Genomic DNA, 18,160 nt, shown 5'->3' with positions numbered 1-18,160 from the left:
GATGAAATATATTGCAATGTCTTGACTGTTTGACTGAGTGGAAGCTTCAGTCTGATAATCATGCTAGTATGGTACTACATGACGGAGGATTTATTTACCTGATAACACTGGTTCAGAGACATTGACAACTTAGTTTAACCCAGTGTGCATATTGTGGACAAGACTTCATGTTCAGGGCAATATACACTACAGTATATTGTAGAAAATCAATCGATACAGTTCATTTACCAACTATAGGACCGATTGAGTCCCAATTTTTGTAAAGCAGGCAAAGATAATTATAAATGTACCTTTACAGAGGTAAGAGGTATACTATGACACAAAAGCATCTTTTTGCTTTTAACCACAAATTGATATTGTACTAATAGACAGTTTGTACTTCATTTGTTTTGAGATGGATTAGACTCCACCTCCACCATGCATATTGGGACAGGTCTCCAGTTTATGAAACCATTCTTGCTTTGTTGCTGGGCATAGGCAACACAAGACAGTCCTTTAACCCATTGATGCCTGAGGCCGAATCTGGGAACGCCTTCTACGGCCTGACCTAAGGTTTCTGAAAATCTTCAAATTCAGATTATTTTTTAAATAGTTATGTTGCTACATGTATAGCAATAGCTGATGACATGGAGAACGTGCCGGCATCAAAGGTAGTACGTACAGGTTGCACCAGGCATCAATTGGTTAAAACTCAGGGAACATTATGGTCAGTGCACTCACTTAGCCTGCATGACTATCACTGCGTGGGCAGTTTTGTTTTGCACCGGCAGATTCGTCTGGTCCCCAGGCTAGCACTCACTGCCTGGAGTCACCAGGCACCAACATGTCCATACACGTGTCCGTGGCAAATGTTTGATTTTCTGTTTTACAAACACCACTATGTTCTTATTTCTGAATGTCAAGTCTCCAGGTTTGCTTCAGAATGTGTAGGACACTCATTTACTACTATATATGGCACATTAGGAGTCCAACTATTAGTGGTTCTTCTCAGATGTTTTATTTGCAAGGACCCCCTTAATATAACTGAGTGTTCAAATGGAAAAACAATTGACCCGTAAGTGCCTCAAGACACGCTGTTCAGGCCAAAGCCTATATGTGGCATGCATGCGCCTGGACCGCTAGGCCAGCAGGCACCCCGTAATTTTACAGTTTAACCACTTTCAAAATGTTTCACTCTGTTTTTATTGCTGATCTACATGTAGATCAGGGATGGGCAACTGGCGGCCCAGGGGCCACATGTGGCCCCCACCTTCACTTAATGCAGCCCTCAGGTTAACACTAGAATACTGATAAGTAGATTAGTAGCTTAATGAGTATTATTAAAATGTCTTTTTAAATGTCCAATGCATTTTTATTTAGTTCATAAAGTTAACATAACTATAATTAAAGGCATTTGAAATTAAATAAAAAGGTTACTTCTCAGGATTCCAATTCCAAACATAGCAAAAATTAATTCAGGATTTAAATTCAAATAGCAAAAAAATATCTGATCTACAAGCTCAAAACGCGTCGCACTGCGATGCGTTTTGAGCTTGTAGATCGGCTATTTTTGCTACGACAGCATTATGCAATGTGGCCCTCTGGAGTGAGTGGGGAAATATTGGGGCCCTCTCCGTGGTCAAAGTTGCCCACCCCTGATGTAGATGATATTTCTTTGCTGCCAAACACCTTAGTACAACAAAATATAAGATATGGCTTAAGTGGTTAAATACTGTGTTGGTACAAACAGTGATTGCTTTTTACTTGTTATTCCATATAACAAAGGGCCAGGTAGGCACTTAAAAAAAAGGTTATACAAAAGTATTTACACAGGAATGTATCTATAAATGAAGAAAACAAACAAAAACCTTTAGCCCTGGTGTACTGTTGTAGCACTCCATTGTTCCTTCTCCCTGATATGAGGTAAGCTAACAGTCAGTTTAACTTTTACTATACCCTTGCCAGGCATGCTCTCTCCCCTTTATGAACATCCAATAACCATCTCCATTTCTTTGGCATGTTGTGTGTTATTCTCTCAGTGGCAAATTGGGTCAGTGTTCAAGTAATCTGGCTTGGAGAACTGTGACAGGGTGAAGAATGTGAACAATACACTGCACCACAAGTACGGCTCTGCCTTTGGGTCCCACCACTTAATAAGGAAACAATGACTTTGGCAACACAGCTTTCTTTTTCAGTAGAAAGCTAAGAGGCAGACAGTGGAAGTTAAGGCTCCGACGGGATCCAATCTTAATTCAGTTAATAGTTCCTTTCAGTCCTGGCAGAGGACTTTACCACATCAGCCAGTGGTGTATTTCACTTTATACACTCTGTCTTTATGTCATTCCATTCTGGGGGTGGGCACTCTGGGGAGTATGCCTCCACACTCCAGATTACTGGGATACGGTCCTGGGTGGCGGTGCCTTTGATTTGCGGGGTCTCCTGGGTGGCTTGTGCCTCAGCATCCAGTCGCTTGTATCTCGTATCGAAGAAGATGATACAGCCGCAGGCAGATACACTAAACAGGCCTGCCATCACCAGCACGGAAACTGCAAGAGACAGAGAAAACAGTCAATTAAATACTTCACGTCCAGTCCTTCCTCCTGCATCAGATACCCTTACTTCCCTTAAATGATGAGAATGACAGCCTAACCCGGGTGTCCCAATAAGGCCACCCAAGCTGGCATGGTTTGTAGTCAAGGCACTGCATTGTGTCATGCTATCTCATGTTACAGTATGTCATGTCATTACATCTTAGAATGCACCCTACCCTTCCAGGACTGGGTATCAGTTGAACAGGTAGCAATAGGAGAGCTGACCAGCTTGGACAGCGCCTGAAGGAGCACTATGTAGAGAACTGACTGAATCTGTCTGGAAAAACACAGTGAGAGCACACGACAGTTATAACCAGTCAAAGTCATTAACATGCACCTTGCAAATATCATTTTGAAACTACAAAGTTTGACAAAAATGTAAAAAAAAACACCACTCATCTGCTGAAAAAAAAAGGTACTGGAGTTACAAAAAATAAAGGGAAGCTCCGCACACTCAAATCTGTGCACAATTAATAGATTTATTTGCAAGCTTTAGGTCTACTGACCTTCTTCAGGCAACTACAAAGTTTAAAACCACCAAACAGCCCATTGAAAATTACAGGAAAGCTCTGTGTAGGACAAGAATGTTATAGCTTTTCCTGGAGACAGTAATACCCTGATATGAAGATGAGGCCAGCAGAAGTAGCTTCTCCAACAGGGTAGGAACATTCCACGGACAGCTCCATGGCCACCGGGTAGATGGAGAAACCGAAAAAGCCGAATAGGGAGCAAATGGCTGCCACTGCTACTTTCTGTCCCTGCATCTGAGAGACCTGGTGGGTAGGAAGAGAAGGGAGAGATTTCATGATAGATAATCAGGGCAAAAGCACCCTTTCATGAGGCGTATGTCTAATGTGCGGCCGAGCATAGACATGGTAACTGCCTGCCTCTGATTGGCCTACCGACACTGCCCGCCTCGACTGTCCTCCGAGATGCGCGGTTACTCCGTGGTGGGGAAATAATACAAGATAATATATTTGTATTAGAGCCAAACTAATATTGTTTATACCGTTTGCTTTGATTACACACGCACACACGTGTACGATGTACTATGATTTGATTTGGGTGTGTACTTCTAAATAAAGTGTTGATTATCGTGTAAACTAAAGGATAAAGGTGAATGGAAGAGAGACCTTTTTACAGTACAATACTGTTTCACGTTTACACATGATACATAACACAATAATCAACACAAACACTTTATTTAGAACACACCCAAATCAAATCATATTACGGCGTAAATATTCAATCATTCAATCAAAGCAAACGGCATAAAAAATATTAGTTTGCCTCTTCTACAAAAATAAAACTTAAAAGTTACAGGCAGTTCTCGTATCATACCGATACCGTATTATTTTCCACCACCTCGCAGCAGAGATCAGACTATCCAGTCAAGAGTCAAGACGGGCAGTGTCGGTAGGCCAATCAGAGGCAGGCGGGGCGTTACCATGTCTATGCTCAGCCGCACATTAGATATACGCTTTCGTGCTCACTATCTGCAGCACCAGTCAAAGTTTGAATGTCCAGTTTGTGTAGCAGAGCAGCCCTGCTGCTGTGGTGCGCATTAGCGCATCAGTGTACCTGGAGGAACCTGGGGCCCCTGGGGTGGCTATTCTCATAGCAGACCTCAGAACTGTGTTTGTGCCAAGATTGTGTGCGGATCGGAGAAACGGTGAGCCTTGCAAGTCTGGATGTCGGTCCACCCACCCTCTGGGCAATGGAAACTAGTCCCCAGGACTTGTTTGTGTTATCATTTTAGCCTTAATGTCTGATTGTACTACGTGCCGTAAGCCGTTTACATTTTTGACTAGTACATTATTCAATAAATCAATCAATTGGTAATTTGGATATATGAAAATATATTAAAAAGAGTTAATTAATCTATCTGACTTTATAACGTGAAAATGTAACCCTAACCGTTTATTTCCTCACCACAGAAAAGGCAATGAGGGCCAGAGCAGTGAAGCTCATGTTGATTTTGGTGACTTCCACAAACTGTTTGGTCTTATCCACGTAGACACCCAGGATCCCTGCTCCTACAATGCCGAACACAATGAAGAGACCTCCACACAGGCCAGAGAAGTCCTGTAAACACAGCCAGAGCATGAACAAAGTCAGTTTCCCAAGGACCAAGGATGAGGACTGAGGAGAAATCATTAAAAGAGCTTTTGCTTTGTGCCTAGCAAGCATTATCCTTGGCTTGACCTAGGATCAAATCCCACAAGGGGCCTAATCTGCATTCATTGCCCTTGTCTCCAGAGCAGGTTTATAGAAAAGCATCAATCTATCCATTCAATATCAAAATATACACATACATATACATAATTAATCACGTTAATTGCTATTGTCAAATGTGTGCATAATGTCACTTACATTGGTGTATCCTTTCACACACAGGATCTGTTCGAGCAGCGTAGAGAAGCAGGTAAACACAGCAATGCCCGATCCGAAACACAGTAGAAGGATGAGGTATGCCTTGTTTTTCAGTAACTACAGGGACACAAATGCAAGTTTATCAGGCCTGCAGGTCACAGCTTTTTACTTCTATCCGTCTGTCTCACCACCGGTTTGCAGGAGGAGCATGACCAGTGTTCAATTTGTTGTATGACAATTGAAGCTGCCATCTAGTTCCATTTTAGATGTGTATTGCTCAGACCGTCATCAGGCATCATGCCTGATGAAGGTCTGAACGACCGAAACGTTGCTCAATAAATGTAATGCTGTAATTGAAGACAGTGTGCGGGATCCCTTTTTTTCTACTTCACCAGTTCCAGTTATCCAACGCACCTGTTTTGATTGATTGATTGAAAACCTTATTGCAAATTAATTAAAAAGGATACAGACACAAGAAAGCCTAGTTAGGCTTGTTTCCGTTGTGGTCCTTTTGGGGAAAGGGGACATGGGGAGTAACAAAACAAAACAGACAAAAACAAAATACCATTTGTATTTTGCCCTGACCCTGTTCCTTTTGGGGAAGGGGGGCAGGACCCAACCAATAACCAATAAAAACTAGATTATTTTTATTTTTTAACCAATTCTAATCTAAAAGGTCAGTATGTAGGTCCGCTATAGAGCGTCGCAGTCCCGCCCCCTACCATGGCCCAGGAAATGATTCTCCGTTCATTTTCCTCATAGACATTTCAGAAAGTATTTATTTAAAGACGTTTACACAGCGGACAAAGCCAACTCGAGTCGTGACAAATTATGACAACACAATTTTTGGGGCCGAACAAATAATTAGAAAGAAGAAAAAAACGGCAGGTTACAACACTTTTTTTGTTGTTTTTCTTCTTTGTAATTATTTGTTTGGTCCAAAATATTGTTTGTGTTGTCATGAGTTGTCACGACTCGAGTTGGCTTTGTCCGCAGCGTAACCGTCTTTAAATAAATACTTTTTGAAATGTCTATGGAAAAAATGCATTGGGATTCATTTCCTGGGCCATGGTAGGGGGCGGGACTGCGACGCTCTATAGGTGTGCATAAGGACTTTTTTCTTCTAGATGTGTATTGCTGTCAGCCACTTGGGTCTGCCTGTGGTGTCCATCTGTGAATCAGCCAGTGAGCTCATCTGTCTGCATTGTGCCAGTCTTTCTGTTTATTTGGTTAATCTGTTTATCAGATTAACCACATAAACCCTAGCAGCCCTATTCTGGGCATGTCAGAATTAGTCAACATTCCACATCTTTCAAAAATAAAGTTATTTTCTCATTTTCTAAGCTTTTAGTCGATAGTACAGTGGAGAGACACAGGAGACAGAGTAGGGGAGTGACATGCAACAAAATTGTCTAGCCAGCCGAGAATCAAACACGGCGACTTTCAGGTCGCCCTGAAAATAACATATCTACGGCCTGGACGGTTAGCTCAACCGTCTGGGCACCTAGGCTGCCAAGCCAGCCGGACGGCGTGCCACGGGTTCGACTCCCGAGCCCGACGGCCTTTGCCGCGTGTCATCTCTCCCCCTTTCCTGCCTGACTACTGTTCCCTATCAATAAAGGCATGAAAAGCCCCAAAACAAATCTTTTAAAAAATAATAATAACAACAACAGATCCACAAGCTCTGTAGCTTGTATATCTGCTATTATCAGCAAAGAGATTTGATATAAATGGTAAAAAATAACGATTTAGACTCTCGGGGGTCTTCAGTCGTTAACGAATTATAACAGCATCAATACATATCATTGTTTTATCACAGCTTCGTATCAAACATAAACACAGACCATGTTCTTGTTACCGTCTTATTTTTAGATTTCACGTTTGTTTACAATTCAATTCAATTTCATTAAAACATTAACCAACTTTACCTGAGTTAGTACTGTAAATTGGCTTATCCAACTAAATTGCACATTTAAAATGTTCAGAAACCAATTTCTAAAGACTATTTTCAAGCACACTTTCTTAACCAATCCGCATTTGAAAATGCCTTACAACGCAATGACATCCTGACTGTGACCAAACTAAATAATTAGAACGTTGTAGATAATAACCAATCTCAAGAACATTTAAAATCTGCAAGTTGATTTTCATACCTTCCTCGAATATCAAACAAACCACAGTATGCTTTGTAAAAATGATCAGCGGTGATAAGCCGTAAGACTATTGGTGTCCGTCTGTCAGTAAGCCTGTCTAAACGTCTGTCAAGTTAAATATTATATTACTGTATTTCTCTCAGTCTCCCAGTCAGTGAAACAGCCTGTTGGCTTGTTAGACTTTCAGTCAGTCTGTGTCCGTACCAGTTTGATTCCCTGTATGAAGGGTTCAGAGTTGGAGGAGTCAGCACTGGCAGACGGTGGTGTTGGCGGGGCACTGCTATGTAGCCCCACTGTTGCGAGTACACAGGCGATGGCAGCTGGGACTGCATAGATAAACATCTGAGGGGACACAGTAATATAGTGATGAATGGATATTATTATATTAGCACTTGTGGTAAAATACATCATAAAGTGAAGCTCAACAGCGAAGGTAGGTCACCCAGTGGTATTGCAGCTGTCCATACTCAAACAGACATACATTGTGAGAGAGAGAGAGACAGAGAGAGAAACAGAGACAGAGAGACAGACAGACAGACAGACAGACACTTCTTTGGAGATGGTGTGCCGCTCAAAAAGACAACGCATCTTCATTTGGATGTCAGGTATGGGTTGTGTAGTTATATGCCTGACTGACTAGTCTAGGCTGTTGGATTATGGACCCAATTGAGTAATTATCTTATCCTGATGATGTTTCGTTGAGCATCACACTTTTGTTTGGTGATGTATTGTTGAGCATTCTCCCTTTTATTACACTTTTTATTGGACATAAAAAGTTTATTGCGCATAGAATACATGCACTGTAGCAGTTCTTGGTATATAATATACCAAGTATATACAATATATCAGAGCCTCATTTCAGCAGGAGGAGTAGAGACAGGAGAGCAGGTGCCGGATGCTTTTTTGACCAGCTGTGCGATGAAAACCTTGTGTATATGTGTGTATGACTGTGTGCACACACACACACACACACACACACACACACACACACACACACACACACACACACACACACACACACACACACACACACACACACACACACACACACACACACACACACACACACACACACACACACACACACACACACACACACACACACACACACACACACACACACACACACACACACACACACACACACTATGCTGCTGCATTGTCTGAAGGAAGCCAAACCAAAATGTGTTTTACTCTCATGTACCTGTACACAAGATGTAACAATAAAGTACAAGTACAACCTTGAACCACACATGAGCTTTTTACAATAGTGTTATACATCCATACAGTTAGACAAACATGCACAACCATGGGAGTAGCCAGTCTTCTACTGATGGCCTCTGAGAAAGGTCTAATAGAGCAGTTATGGGTTACATTGATAAGATTATTTAAGGAGGGTGTGTAGTCTGTGTACCTTATTCACACCTGATTGTTTAGCCTCAATCGTACTGCGCTGGCCCATGAAAAGACATTATGTGTTTGCTTGCCAAACCTAACTAAAGTCGACCCAAACACTTTCATATTCGGTTTTGGATATATAAGGCTTGGACATACAATATGTAATTGGCACATTTAGGCAATTGCATGGCATTGGTGGAGGTATGCACTCTCGCTTTTTTGAAACTGTACAAAATCCCTGACCTTTTGGACATGTGCTGGCATTTTAAATCCAGTTGAGAACAAACTGACTTTTGTGTGTTATTATGCTTAACATATCAGAAGGAGCGAGTGCATTCTCTGGCACCAACGATCAGACGCGGCCCGGGAGTAGAGGCGGCACCTGCCGGGGAAGGTGGGGGGATTATGACACTCCACTGCCGATAACAGCCGCGGCAGTGTACCGTGCCTCCCGACATGCGTTGTCGGTAAGACACATGCATGGCTGGTTAAAACTCACCATGGCTCCTGACATGCGCTTCCAGCTAAAAATCCCCTGTGGCTTCTCTTTGAGGTTAGAGTTAGGTTAAAGGAGCATTTGAAAAAAACCCCGGTAACAAGATGTACACATGCACACACTCTACAGTGGGGGGACACGCAACAGGCCAACAGCACGTGCACCAAGGCCCGCCCACACTCGATCATGATTGGAGGAAGGCCCCTCTCATCCTGATTGGATGAAGGCTGGCTAACCCTAGCCAAAAACGAAACCTAAGGTTTTTTGACTCCAGGGGTTAACTGGGGACAGGGAGGAACTCCTTATATGGTCAGCACTCAATGGTAGGGAGGATTATAAAAAAAAATATATATATATATTTGAATTAAGTGAAATCACTGAATATACCTTTAAGGTTTGGGGTTGGGTGTCGGACTAATGCGCAAACACTGCCACGGCTACTATCAGCAGTTGTGCCGGTGCGGTAAAACACACTTGCTCTCTCTCTAACATATTGTGAACTTATAATCATTTCAATGTGTTTATATGGCATCATTATAGTCAGGATCCTTACATTATTGAACACAATTTATCACACACAAAATTATTTCACCAACTTCTTATACCTGTAAACCTCTGATCACAAAGTATATTTATTGGGCCTGGGCATTGGGAGGCTATATCAAAGGGTCAGTAAAGTTCACAATGCAGAAGCCATTATGGACCCAGCTTTCAGTCTGACTCACCAGCAGAGGAATACTGTTGTATGTCCCAACAACCATAGGGGAGAAGATGTTAGCAAACAGGAGGCCCAGGGGATTGGCTGAGGAAGAAACGAGAAACGAGAAGTTGCAAATGAGAGATTTGGTCAGTAATATTATCTATATGTACTTTCATTCCTATGTTTAGAGCCCATGCAATCTGCTCATACTTCCTCTTCCAAGTTCCCACTTTTACCGGTATCACTTCTTCTCTTGAAGGCTGGCTCTAAATCACAAATAAATCATCTAATTATTTTCAGCAAAATCCACAGCAAAGTCTTGTGTGATAAATAGCGTGATAAATAGCCTACTAAATTCTTCTGGATACTACAGTGATACCTTTTTTTGTGGGAGACCCAATACACACATTTCTCCATCCCAGGGTTTCTTGGGATGGATCCTTCCAGGTCTGTAACTCTGAGAGTGTACAAATGGAACCAGATACGGGTCCATTTGGTTCCACTGTGTACATCCTTGGAGTTATGGGGGTCCTTGACATTAAAAGGTTTGAGAACCACTGGCCTAGCTACAGTCAGCTAATGAGGACATGATTATTTATTTTCTTCGATTTTCTTTTTACATTTTACTTTTAGCCCATTTCTCCCTAATTTAGTCAAATTAAATTAATGCCAATTAATTCCTCCCCACACACAAACACGTGTGTGTTGTCACTGCTGTTGTGTCCTACTGGCTCACCTGCCAGTGAGAAGCCCCCACCGGGAGGACGTAGAGCCTCCATCCTACTCGTCCCGTCCATCACTATGTGCAATGACAAATATCACCCTCCCCCGAACCAATTGTGCTCACAAAACTTCACATACAGTAGACGCTCGACAAAGCCGGATGCACTGTGGTGGATTTGAACCCCCGGCCCCATCCTCCGCTGTGGTAGGCAAGGCACTTCATCACTGCCCCACCCAAGCGCCATGGACATGGGGATTATCTACTAGAGTGGCATGTAGTAGGTGTCTGTTAATGGCGTTAAAAATGCTTATGGCCCGGACGGCTGGCGTAGACGTCCAGGCACCTAGGCTGCTAAGCCTGACAGCATGTCGCAGGTTCGATTCCTGATCCCGACGACCTTTGCTGTGTGTCACTCACTACCCATCTCTCCCCATTTCCTGTCAGCTTACTGTACACTATCAAATAAAATGCAGACAAAGCACCCCCAAAAAAGCTCATTCAACGAATCCCTTACAAAACACTCACACATTGAGGCGATGGTGTTGGCCGTAGCACGCTGATGCTCAGGGAACCAGAGTGCTGCCAGTTTGGTGGGGGTGAAGACGATCAGGGGCTGGGCCAGGGCACACAGAGTCTGGCCGGACATCACCATGACATAGGGGTCCTGATCACCTATACTCTTTACTACACCAAGGAAACGCAGCACTGCACCCAGCATGTTCAGCCAGGCTCCCAGGATCAGCTGGAGGATTGAAATGAGGGGACAGACGGGGACACATTTCGCAGAAACATGTGGTGTTCACTGTTGCTCAGTGATGCTGGATTGGTTTGCAAGTAGGAAGACATTACTCAACAATAAAGCACACTGGTGCGTTTTTTCAGCTAAATATAAATATCAGAGTGAATTTCGGGGGACGTAAAAACTAAATTGACCTCACTTTATACTACTACTTTTGGATCAGCAAAACGCAACGAAAAAATGCACCAGTGACAGTGTGCAACCGGCATAAATCTGTATTAACCATTATGCCACTGCAGGCTTCATAGCCTGGTTTATACTTAAAATGTAACAAATGTTGGATAATCAATTACCAAAAGGCTTTATTGTTTGCATGTGGAACTTTTTTTTCTCACTTTTTTTTCATTTTTTATAAAAAAAGAGTTGTGTGACTGAAAGGCCTCTGTCAGATGTTTCCATCTGCCTTTTTCTCAACTACTGTTCTCTCTCCAGTAAACAAATGTGTGCATTTTCTGCACATGGTAAATAAACAGAGTCTGATTATACTCATGCTTTCATATTAACCTCCAGTCCTGTTTCATAATTTTTCCAATCTCAATATTATTTTCTGCTTTGCTTCATTGCCTGGCTCCGGTCAATGAATCTGACGAAAGGAAAGGTCGCCGACGTCATTTTCTCTACCCTGCATAATATTTCCAACCGGCAGATTCGTCACACTGGGTGGCAAACTGCAGCCGAAACTCTGGTGGAATACATTGGAGTCAATGGAGCCGAATAGACAAGCATATGAACAAATATTTCTGAATGATTGAGACCATTGTAAAATAATCGCTTCTGGAATATAAAAGAAGACGGAACACATTATTGTCTGCTGTGTTGCTTTTCGATGTGTGCACTGTGCCATTTTATAGGAAGTATCTAAAGAGCACAAAGTGCCACCGATGAGCGTCATGGCGCCATGACGCATCCCATCGTCCAGTCACGTCCCTTCCTTTGGTCAGATTCCTTGGCTCCAGTAGTATAATACCGGAGCATGATAATAAAGAAACCACTGAGAACACTGGAACTACCAATGTAAACCTATTAAAAGGCATCTATGGATTCTATATGAAGTAAATTAAGCTTCAGAATCCTAAATGCTATTAATGTTGTGAAACCCCACAACTTTACGGAAGTTGAAATTTCTATTCTTTGAATTTCTTTCCATTCTTACCGTGAACCGTAGCCCAACAGTGTCCAGCATCCAGGTGGTTCCAAAGCTGAGTGGTATAGCCACTACCATGTAAACCAGAGAAAGCCAGTTTATTTGGTTTAGAGATGCCTTCAGGTACTGGGCAGACTGGTCTGCTACTGGAGCAAAGGTCAGCCATAGCTGAGGGGGAAAGAGAAAAATAAGGGTGGTGTATTTTTGATTGTGGTGTCATTGTCACTGATTTAGTTGGGGACAGACAGGCCTACGAGTCAGTCACACTCAGCAGTCAGTTGAGGCTCTGAGGGGGGAACTGTTTGACATCCGTATTTATCAGGGGGATGTACAAATAAGATTCAGGCATACATAATATATGTAAGCCTACAAGATAGTAGAGTAGAGATAAAAAATAACGATGTCACAAAAAAACGAACAGGCCTTACAGTCGGGGAGAGGAACACAGAAGACAACACTAATTTAAAAGGCTGAAATGTGGAATGCTTAAAATGTAAATAATAGGCTAGGTGCAAATGTTAGACATTATCCCAAAACTTTGTAAACTGGATCATTCTCCAGTTTATCTGTACTAGTCCTTACCCGTTGTGAGATATTGCCCCCCCATAAATATCTTTAATTGCCGTACAATACATTTGTGAATTCACTATTAAACATTTGGGATTGAACTAGTCATCTGACCTGAGTCCACACTATTGATTTCTTTATCAAATAAATCTCTAATGACTTTGAAGTCCAAAGACCATGTCTAGGCTCTAGATAGCGTCTAATAGGTAAGAAAAAAAGGATGACATGTATGCATGTGGTGATTGTGGTCATGTGATGACCGTGTAAGACAGGGGTACAATGATCCATGCTGTTCTGTCTCATGACCTGACGTGAGTCGTGAACCATCTTCACATACATACACAACAACAACCTTACAGGGTACAAAGGGCAGCCAGTTACATCAGCTGTTTGGCGGGGAAAGAGATCTATGAAGAGTCAAATCATAAATATACACCAAAGAAAAGGACAATATGATGAAGCAATAGGATGTAATTATACTCTTATTATGTCCCTGTGATCCAGCCTTACGTACGGTAACTATGAATAGGCCCTAATGGCACTATGAATACAACAGACAACAGAAACAGAACTCAGAAATGCTTTTTTGTTTCGAGTTCATATTTGAAATCAACTATATCAGACTAAGACTTCATATACTTTATTGATCAGAAGTAATCTGTATTCTGCGTATACGCCTGCTTTTGCCGAATGTTCGCCTATTATGACATGCCGTGCCCAGAATATGGATGCTAGGGTTCTGTGGTTAAGTGTTTCTAAAATACAACTAACGTGTAATGTCCATAAAATCACACAAGGTTAAAGCAATAAAAACACTAAGCTGAAGAAATGTGTATTTTCCTTTACTAATTTAGTATAACTCTGAAGTGCAAAGGCAACACACAGGGTTCTTATTTTAAGGAGAGGTGGAACCAATCAAATGGAAGTATTATGTTTAACAAAGCACTGGGACAACAAAAAAAAGTCCCCTGATACACTTCACTCTTTTGTTGGCATTCAAGAAAATCTAATTTATGCGGCCAAGTTGAAGCAGGGCACGTCAGCTGATGTGTATACACAATGGTCACCACTGTTCTCGCATAAGTGAGTCCTGCATGCCATTATAGGTGTGCACATTTATACACTTTGTCCATTTTTATTCCATACAACCCTTTTTGAGAATCAATGACTTTTTTAATTAAAAATAGGGTCGCAATCTTGTGTACCAGACCCAGTAGTTTATTTGGTCTAACACTTGTTTTGATTTGTTGTAGATATCACAAAGATACTGTATCTGTCAAGCACTGTTTGTCACCCAACAAAAAAAAGGACATTTCAAGAATATTTTATTTATAAAGCTCATAAGTAGACATTCAGGCAGATGATTTTACACCAGCTGAGTGTCTTTTGCAGCACACACAGAAATAATGGTTACCTTGGTGACAGCAGGTCCCCAGGGACTCATTGGTGGGGTAACTGGGGTTAGGGAGGGGCTGAGTTTGTTTGGCTGCATTTGCCCTCAGGCACACTTGGCTATACAATGGCAATAGCCCCAGGGAGTGATATCATGTTCTGTGACACACAAAAAGGTGTACCAACCACATCATGGCACCAACTACCTGTCCGTCCCGACTCCTGTATTACATTACATTATTTTGTTTCATGATAAATTAACCCTGACAAATTATGCGAATCAAACCTCACAATATTATTATTATTATTATTATTATTATTAATTATTATTATTATTATTATGCCAAAGTACAGTTCATTGGTCATATGCTAGATTTAGATAAGATATGACCAGAGGTCAGAAATACAACATAACCAGATTCCATCACATAATTTAAAACACATGACGCCTGGCATACTTGTAAGAATAATCAACCTTATAGGCTACTTGATGTGTACATAAGATAATACATTCAACATTAAACTCGATTAAAGATTAGGTGCCCTGTTTGTCGACTCTAACCTTATTAGATTATTTAGATTTAGATCAACAATTCGTTCTATTGAAGGCATCCACTTTTGTCTCTCACCCCGGTTCGGCATCATCATTTGCCTGACTGGCTCGTGCACTGCATTTCATTTAACTACATGGTAATTTAACAAACTAGCAAAGTTCGTGGATTTAAATCAGAACTCAGAAATGACACCCGAAACGAGTCACACGGTACAAGGAGAGTTACACGAAATATGTCTGGGATTGCCCGACACAGACTGACACCGACACCGTTGACTGTATAGAGTTTGATTGATTGATTGATTGATTTATTAACAGTTTGCAGAATGGGTACATTTCACATGAAAGCACAACTCAATACAAAGACTGTTACTGTGGACGACACAATGACGGTCCACTGACTCACTCACCGCTGCGTTGGAACAGTTTAGCAGACACAGCACGAACAGAACGAACCATCTCCTCTTGTATACTTTGAACACCAGAAGTTTTTGTAGCTCGTTGTTGTTTGGATTTCCTTGTATCACCGAGTCGTTGCTGCTATCCTCGGCTGAGTGCTCTCCTTCTCCATAGTCCTCCTGGTCCATGAGTAATTCCGATTATGTAAAGGCACACTTATTAGTCTCGTATAGCTATCTATCGAAACATTGTAATGGTTGTAAATGCTGACGGATCATCAGTGCTGTATGAAGAAAATAATATCCACTTGAACTGTTTCTTGTGCGTTGCTGTTGCTTAATATGTGTTGTCATCCCAAGAAAGAATGTGTGTAGGTTAAACACACCCGGCCGGTTTGAGGTCGAAGGAAGCAAAAACACACCTCCTGATTCATAGAAAATCATAAGCAGGCTAGTAGACAGCATACTGTAGTACAACCCAGAGTAATCTATTAAGAGAGTGGCGACACGCTTTGATCTCGCCGCATAGAATGAGCACTTCCGCATTCCATTGTTACAATGGGAGTCAACGCTAGTGTCGCCACTCAGATTACTCTGGTACAACCAGTGTACAACGTGAACAGCACACTTGTCTTAGCGCCTGTTGTGTTCAGTATGGATGGAGCAGTGTTGCCATATTTTGTGGGAGAAATAAGCAACCAGGTCTATGAAAACAAGCAAAGAAGCAACTGCACTAGGCTTGTAGATCTGATATTTTCAACAAAAAAGTGACAAATGTGGAATATTTTTGAAACATTTTAAGGACACTGGCACAAAATATCTTAAGATGTAGTAGGGTCCTTGGGGCGACTGGCTCAAGAGGTAGAGCAGGTCGTCCAATGATCCATGGGTCGGCGGTTCGAATCCCGGCTCCTCCTGGCTACATGTCGAAGTGTCCTTGGGCAAGACACTGAACCCCAAATTGCTCCCGATGTGCTGGTTGGTACCTTGCATGGCTTCCGCCACCATCGGTGTATGAATGTGTGTGTGAATGGGTGAATGTAATGCACAATCTATGTAAAGCGCCTTGGATAAAGGCGCTATATAAATGCACCATTTACCATTTACCATTTTGGACAAATACATTAATGTGAGCTACACCAAGGTTTTATGTTAGAAATGATATGGGTCCCCAGCATTTAGAAACTGCCGGATGCTAACTTGCATATGTTGAGAGCAATTTTCATAATTGCATGGCTTCCGCCACCATCGGTGTATGAAGCGCCTTGGATAAAGGCGCTATATAAATGCACCATTTACCATTTACCATTTTGGACAAATACATTAATGTGAGCTACACCAAGGTTTTATGTTAGAAATGATATGGGTCCCCAGCATTTAGAAACTGCCGGATGCTAACTTGCATATGTTGAGAGCAATTTTCATAATTGGCATATGTGACCATAGCCTACCATTAACAACCTATAGAAGCCAAACTATTCAAAATGTCATCATGCTTTATGTGGCATGTGACATGTCAAACTAGGGGGTTTTCATGAATCCATTCCAAGCATTAGTATTGCAAAAAATCACACCCGTGTGAACTGAGGGGCGCTAATATATTAAAGTCTAACTCATGTTGATTAGGTGATGTAATGGTGATGTAAAAACAAACAGTGCAAACACAAACATTAAATGCCATTAACAATACAGAAACAATATGACGTAATGAGGCACATTATGACGTACATTTCCCTTCATTGTCAATGGCATTTACAAAACAAACATTGAACTAAAGAACATTAAACCTGTATATAGGGGCCCCTCAAAAAACACTCCATAGCCACTTTCCTAAATGTGCTGATCGTCACATTGGTGATGACGGCTATGGCCGTTTTAGCCCAAGGACTGTTTTTTGTGCAAAACTAATGCTTGGAATGGATTCAGCATCATGAAAACCCCCTAGTTTGACATGTCACATGGTACTTAAAGCATGATGAAATTTAGATAATCTTTCCCTTTGATGTACCTGAGCAATTTGGTGCCCTAGGCAGGATTTTTCGTGATGCCCCCTTGAAAAATGACCATGGCCCCCTTGTGTTCTAAAGCACTGTGTTTTTTTTTTGCTTGGTGGATGCCCCCCCTCCCCTCATGATGCCCTAGGCAACTACCTGTTCTGCCTGATGGGAGGGCCGGCCGGCCCTGGATGTACGTGTACTCAACATGCCTGGGTTCACGTTCTGGCAAGTGGACTACTTTAGAAACAAGCGCCAAAAAGCCGCAACCTGCAACTACCAATATTTACAAGCAACTTTACAGAAAAACAAGCCCAAAGTCGCTTATAATAAGCCGACATGGCAACACTGCGATGGAGTTAAAGGACTGGCACATTCCTAAGGGGGGAGGAGGAGGAGGGGAAGTCCTTTGGGGGCCCTGACATGACACCTGCCCTTTTTCCCCTGATGCCCAAATTGTTATTTTTCAGGGCTTGTCCAACACCTGTGGCCCTTACCAAGGGCTGTCTGTTTGATTTTCACTTTGTGTGAGTGCCATTGTAATTTGTGTGTGTGTGTGTGTGTGTGTGTGTGTGTGTGTGTGTGTGTGTGTGTGTGTGTGTGTGTGTGTGTGTGTGTGTGTGTGTGCGTGCGTGCGTGCGTGCGTGCGTGCGTGCGTGCGTGCGTGCGTGCGTGCGTGCGTGCGTGCGTGCGTGCGTGCGTGCGTACATACAGTACATAGTTAATAGTTAGGCATAGTGCCCCGACAGACACAATACTAAATGTATGCATTTACAGTATGTATTAGGAATTTCTACTACATATAAATAGTTCCTGCACAATGATTTGCTCTTGACTTGACTCAAAGTGTGTAGGGTTAGGTCTACAGAAAGAGGCCCTCTGTTGTTCAATGTTGACAC

The 18,160-nt window shown here is 42.1% G+C and overlaps 1 protein-coding gene across 1 annotated transcript; it reads right to left on the bottom strand.

The window, feature by feature from the left end:
- Positions 1-869: 869 nt before the first annotated feature.
- Positions 870-15,757, bottom strand: slc49a3 (solute carrier family 49 member 3). Its single transcript, XM_079503574.1, has 10 exons — positions 15,280-15,757; positions 12,367-12,525; positions 10,940-11,156; positions 9,716-9,792; positions 7,301-7,438; positions 4,944-5,060; positions 4,503-4,655; positions 3,186-3,343; positions 2,747-2,847; positions 870-2,525 (listed from the first exon to the last, which is right to left on the bottom strand). The coding sequence occupies exons 1-10, from the start codon at positions 15,454-15,456 to the stop codon at positions 2,293-2,295; spliced, it is 1,530 nt and encodes a 509-aa protein (XP_079359700.1). The 5' UTR covers positions 15,457-15,757; the 3' UTR covers positions 870-2,292.
- Between the last annotated feature and the right edge of the window lie 2,403 nt (positions 15,758-18,160).

This window comes from Electrona antarctica (assembly GCF_951216825.1).
Source record: "Electrona antarctica genome assembly, chromosome: 1".
Taxonomy (NCBI): Eukaryota; Metazoa; Chordata; class Actinopteri; order Myctophiformes; family Myctophidae; genus Electrona; species Electrona antarctica.
This window is presented reverse-complemented; position numbering and strand designations above follow the sequence as displayed.

Bases quoted from the DNA above. Each gene is read 5' to 3' on its own strand.
- slc49a3 (XM_079503574.1), bottom strand. From the start codon at position 15,456: ATGGACCAGGAGGACTATGGAGAAGGAGAGCACTCAGCCGAGGATAGC. The intron at 7,439-9,715 runs GTGAGTCAGACT...GTGTCCCCTCAG, and splicing joins ACAACAGTATTCCTCTGCTG to ATGTTTATCTATGCAGTCCC. The intron at 5,061-7,300 runs GTACGGACACAG...GTGTCCCTGTAG, and splicing joins TCATACAGGGAATCAAACTG to TTACTGAAAAACAAGGCATA.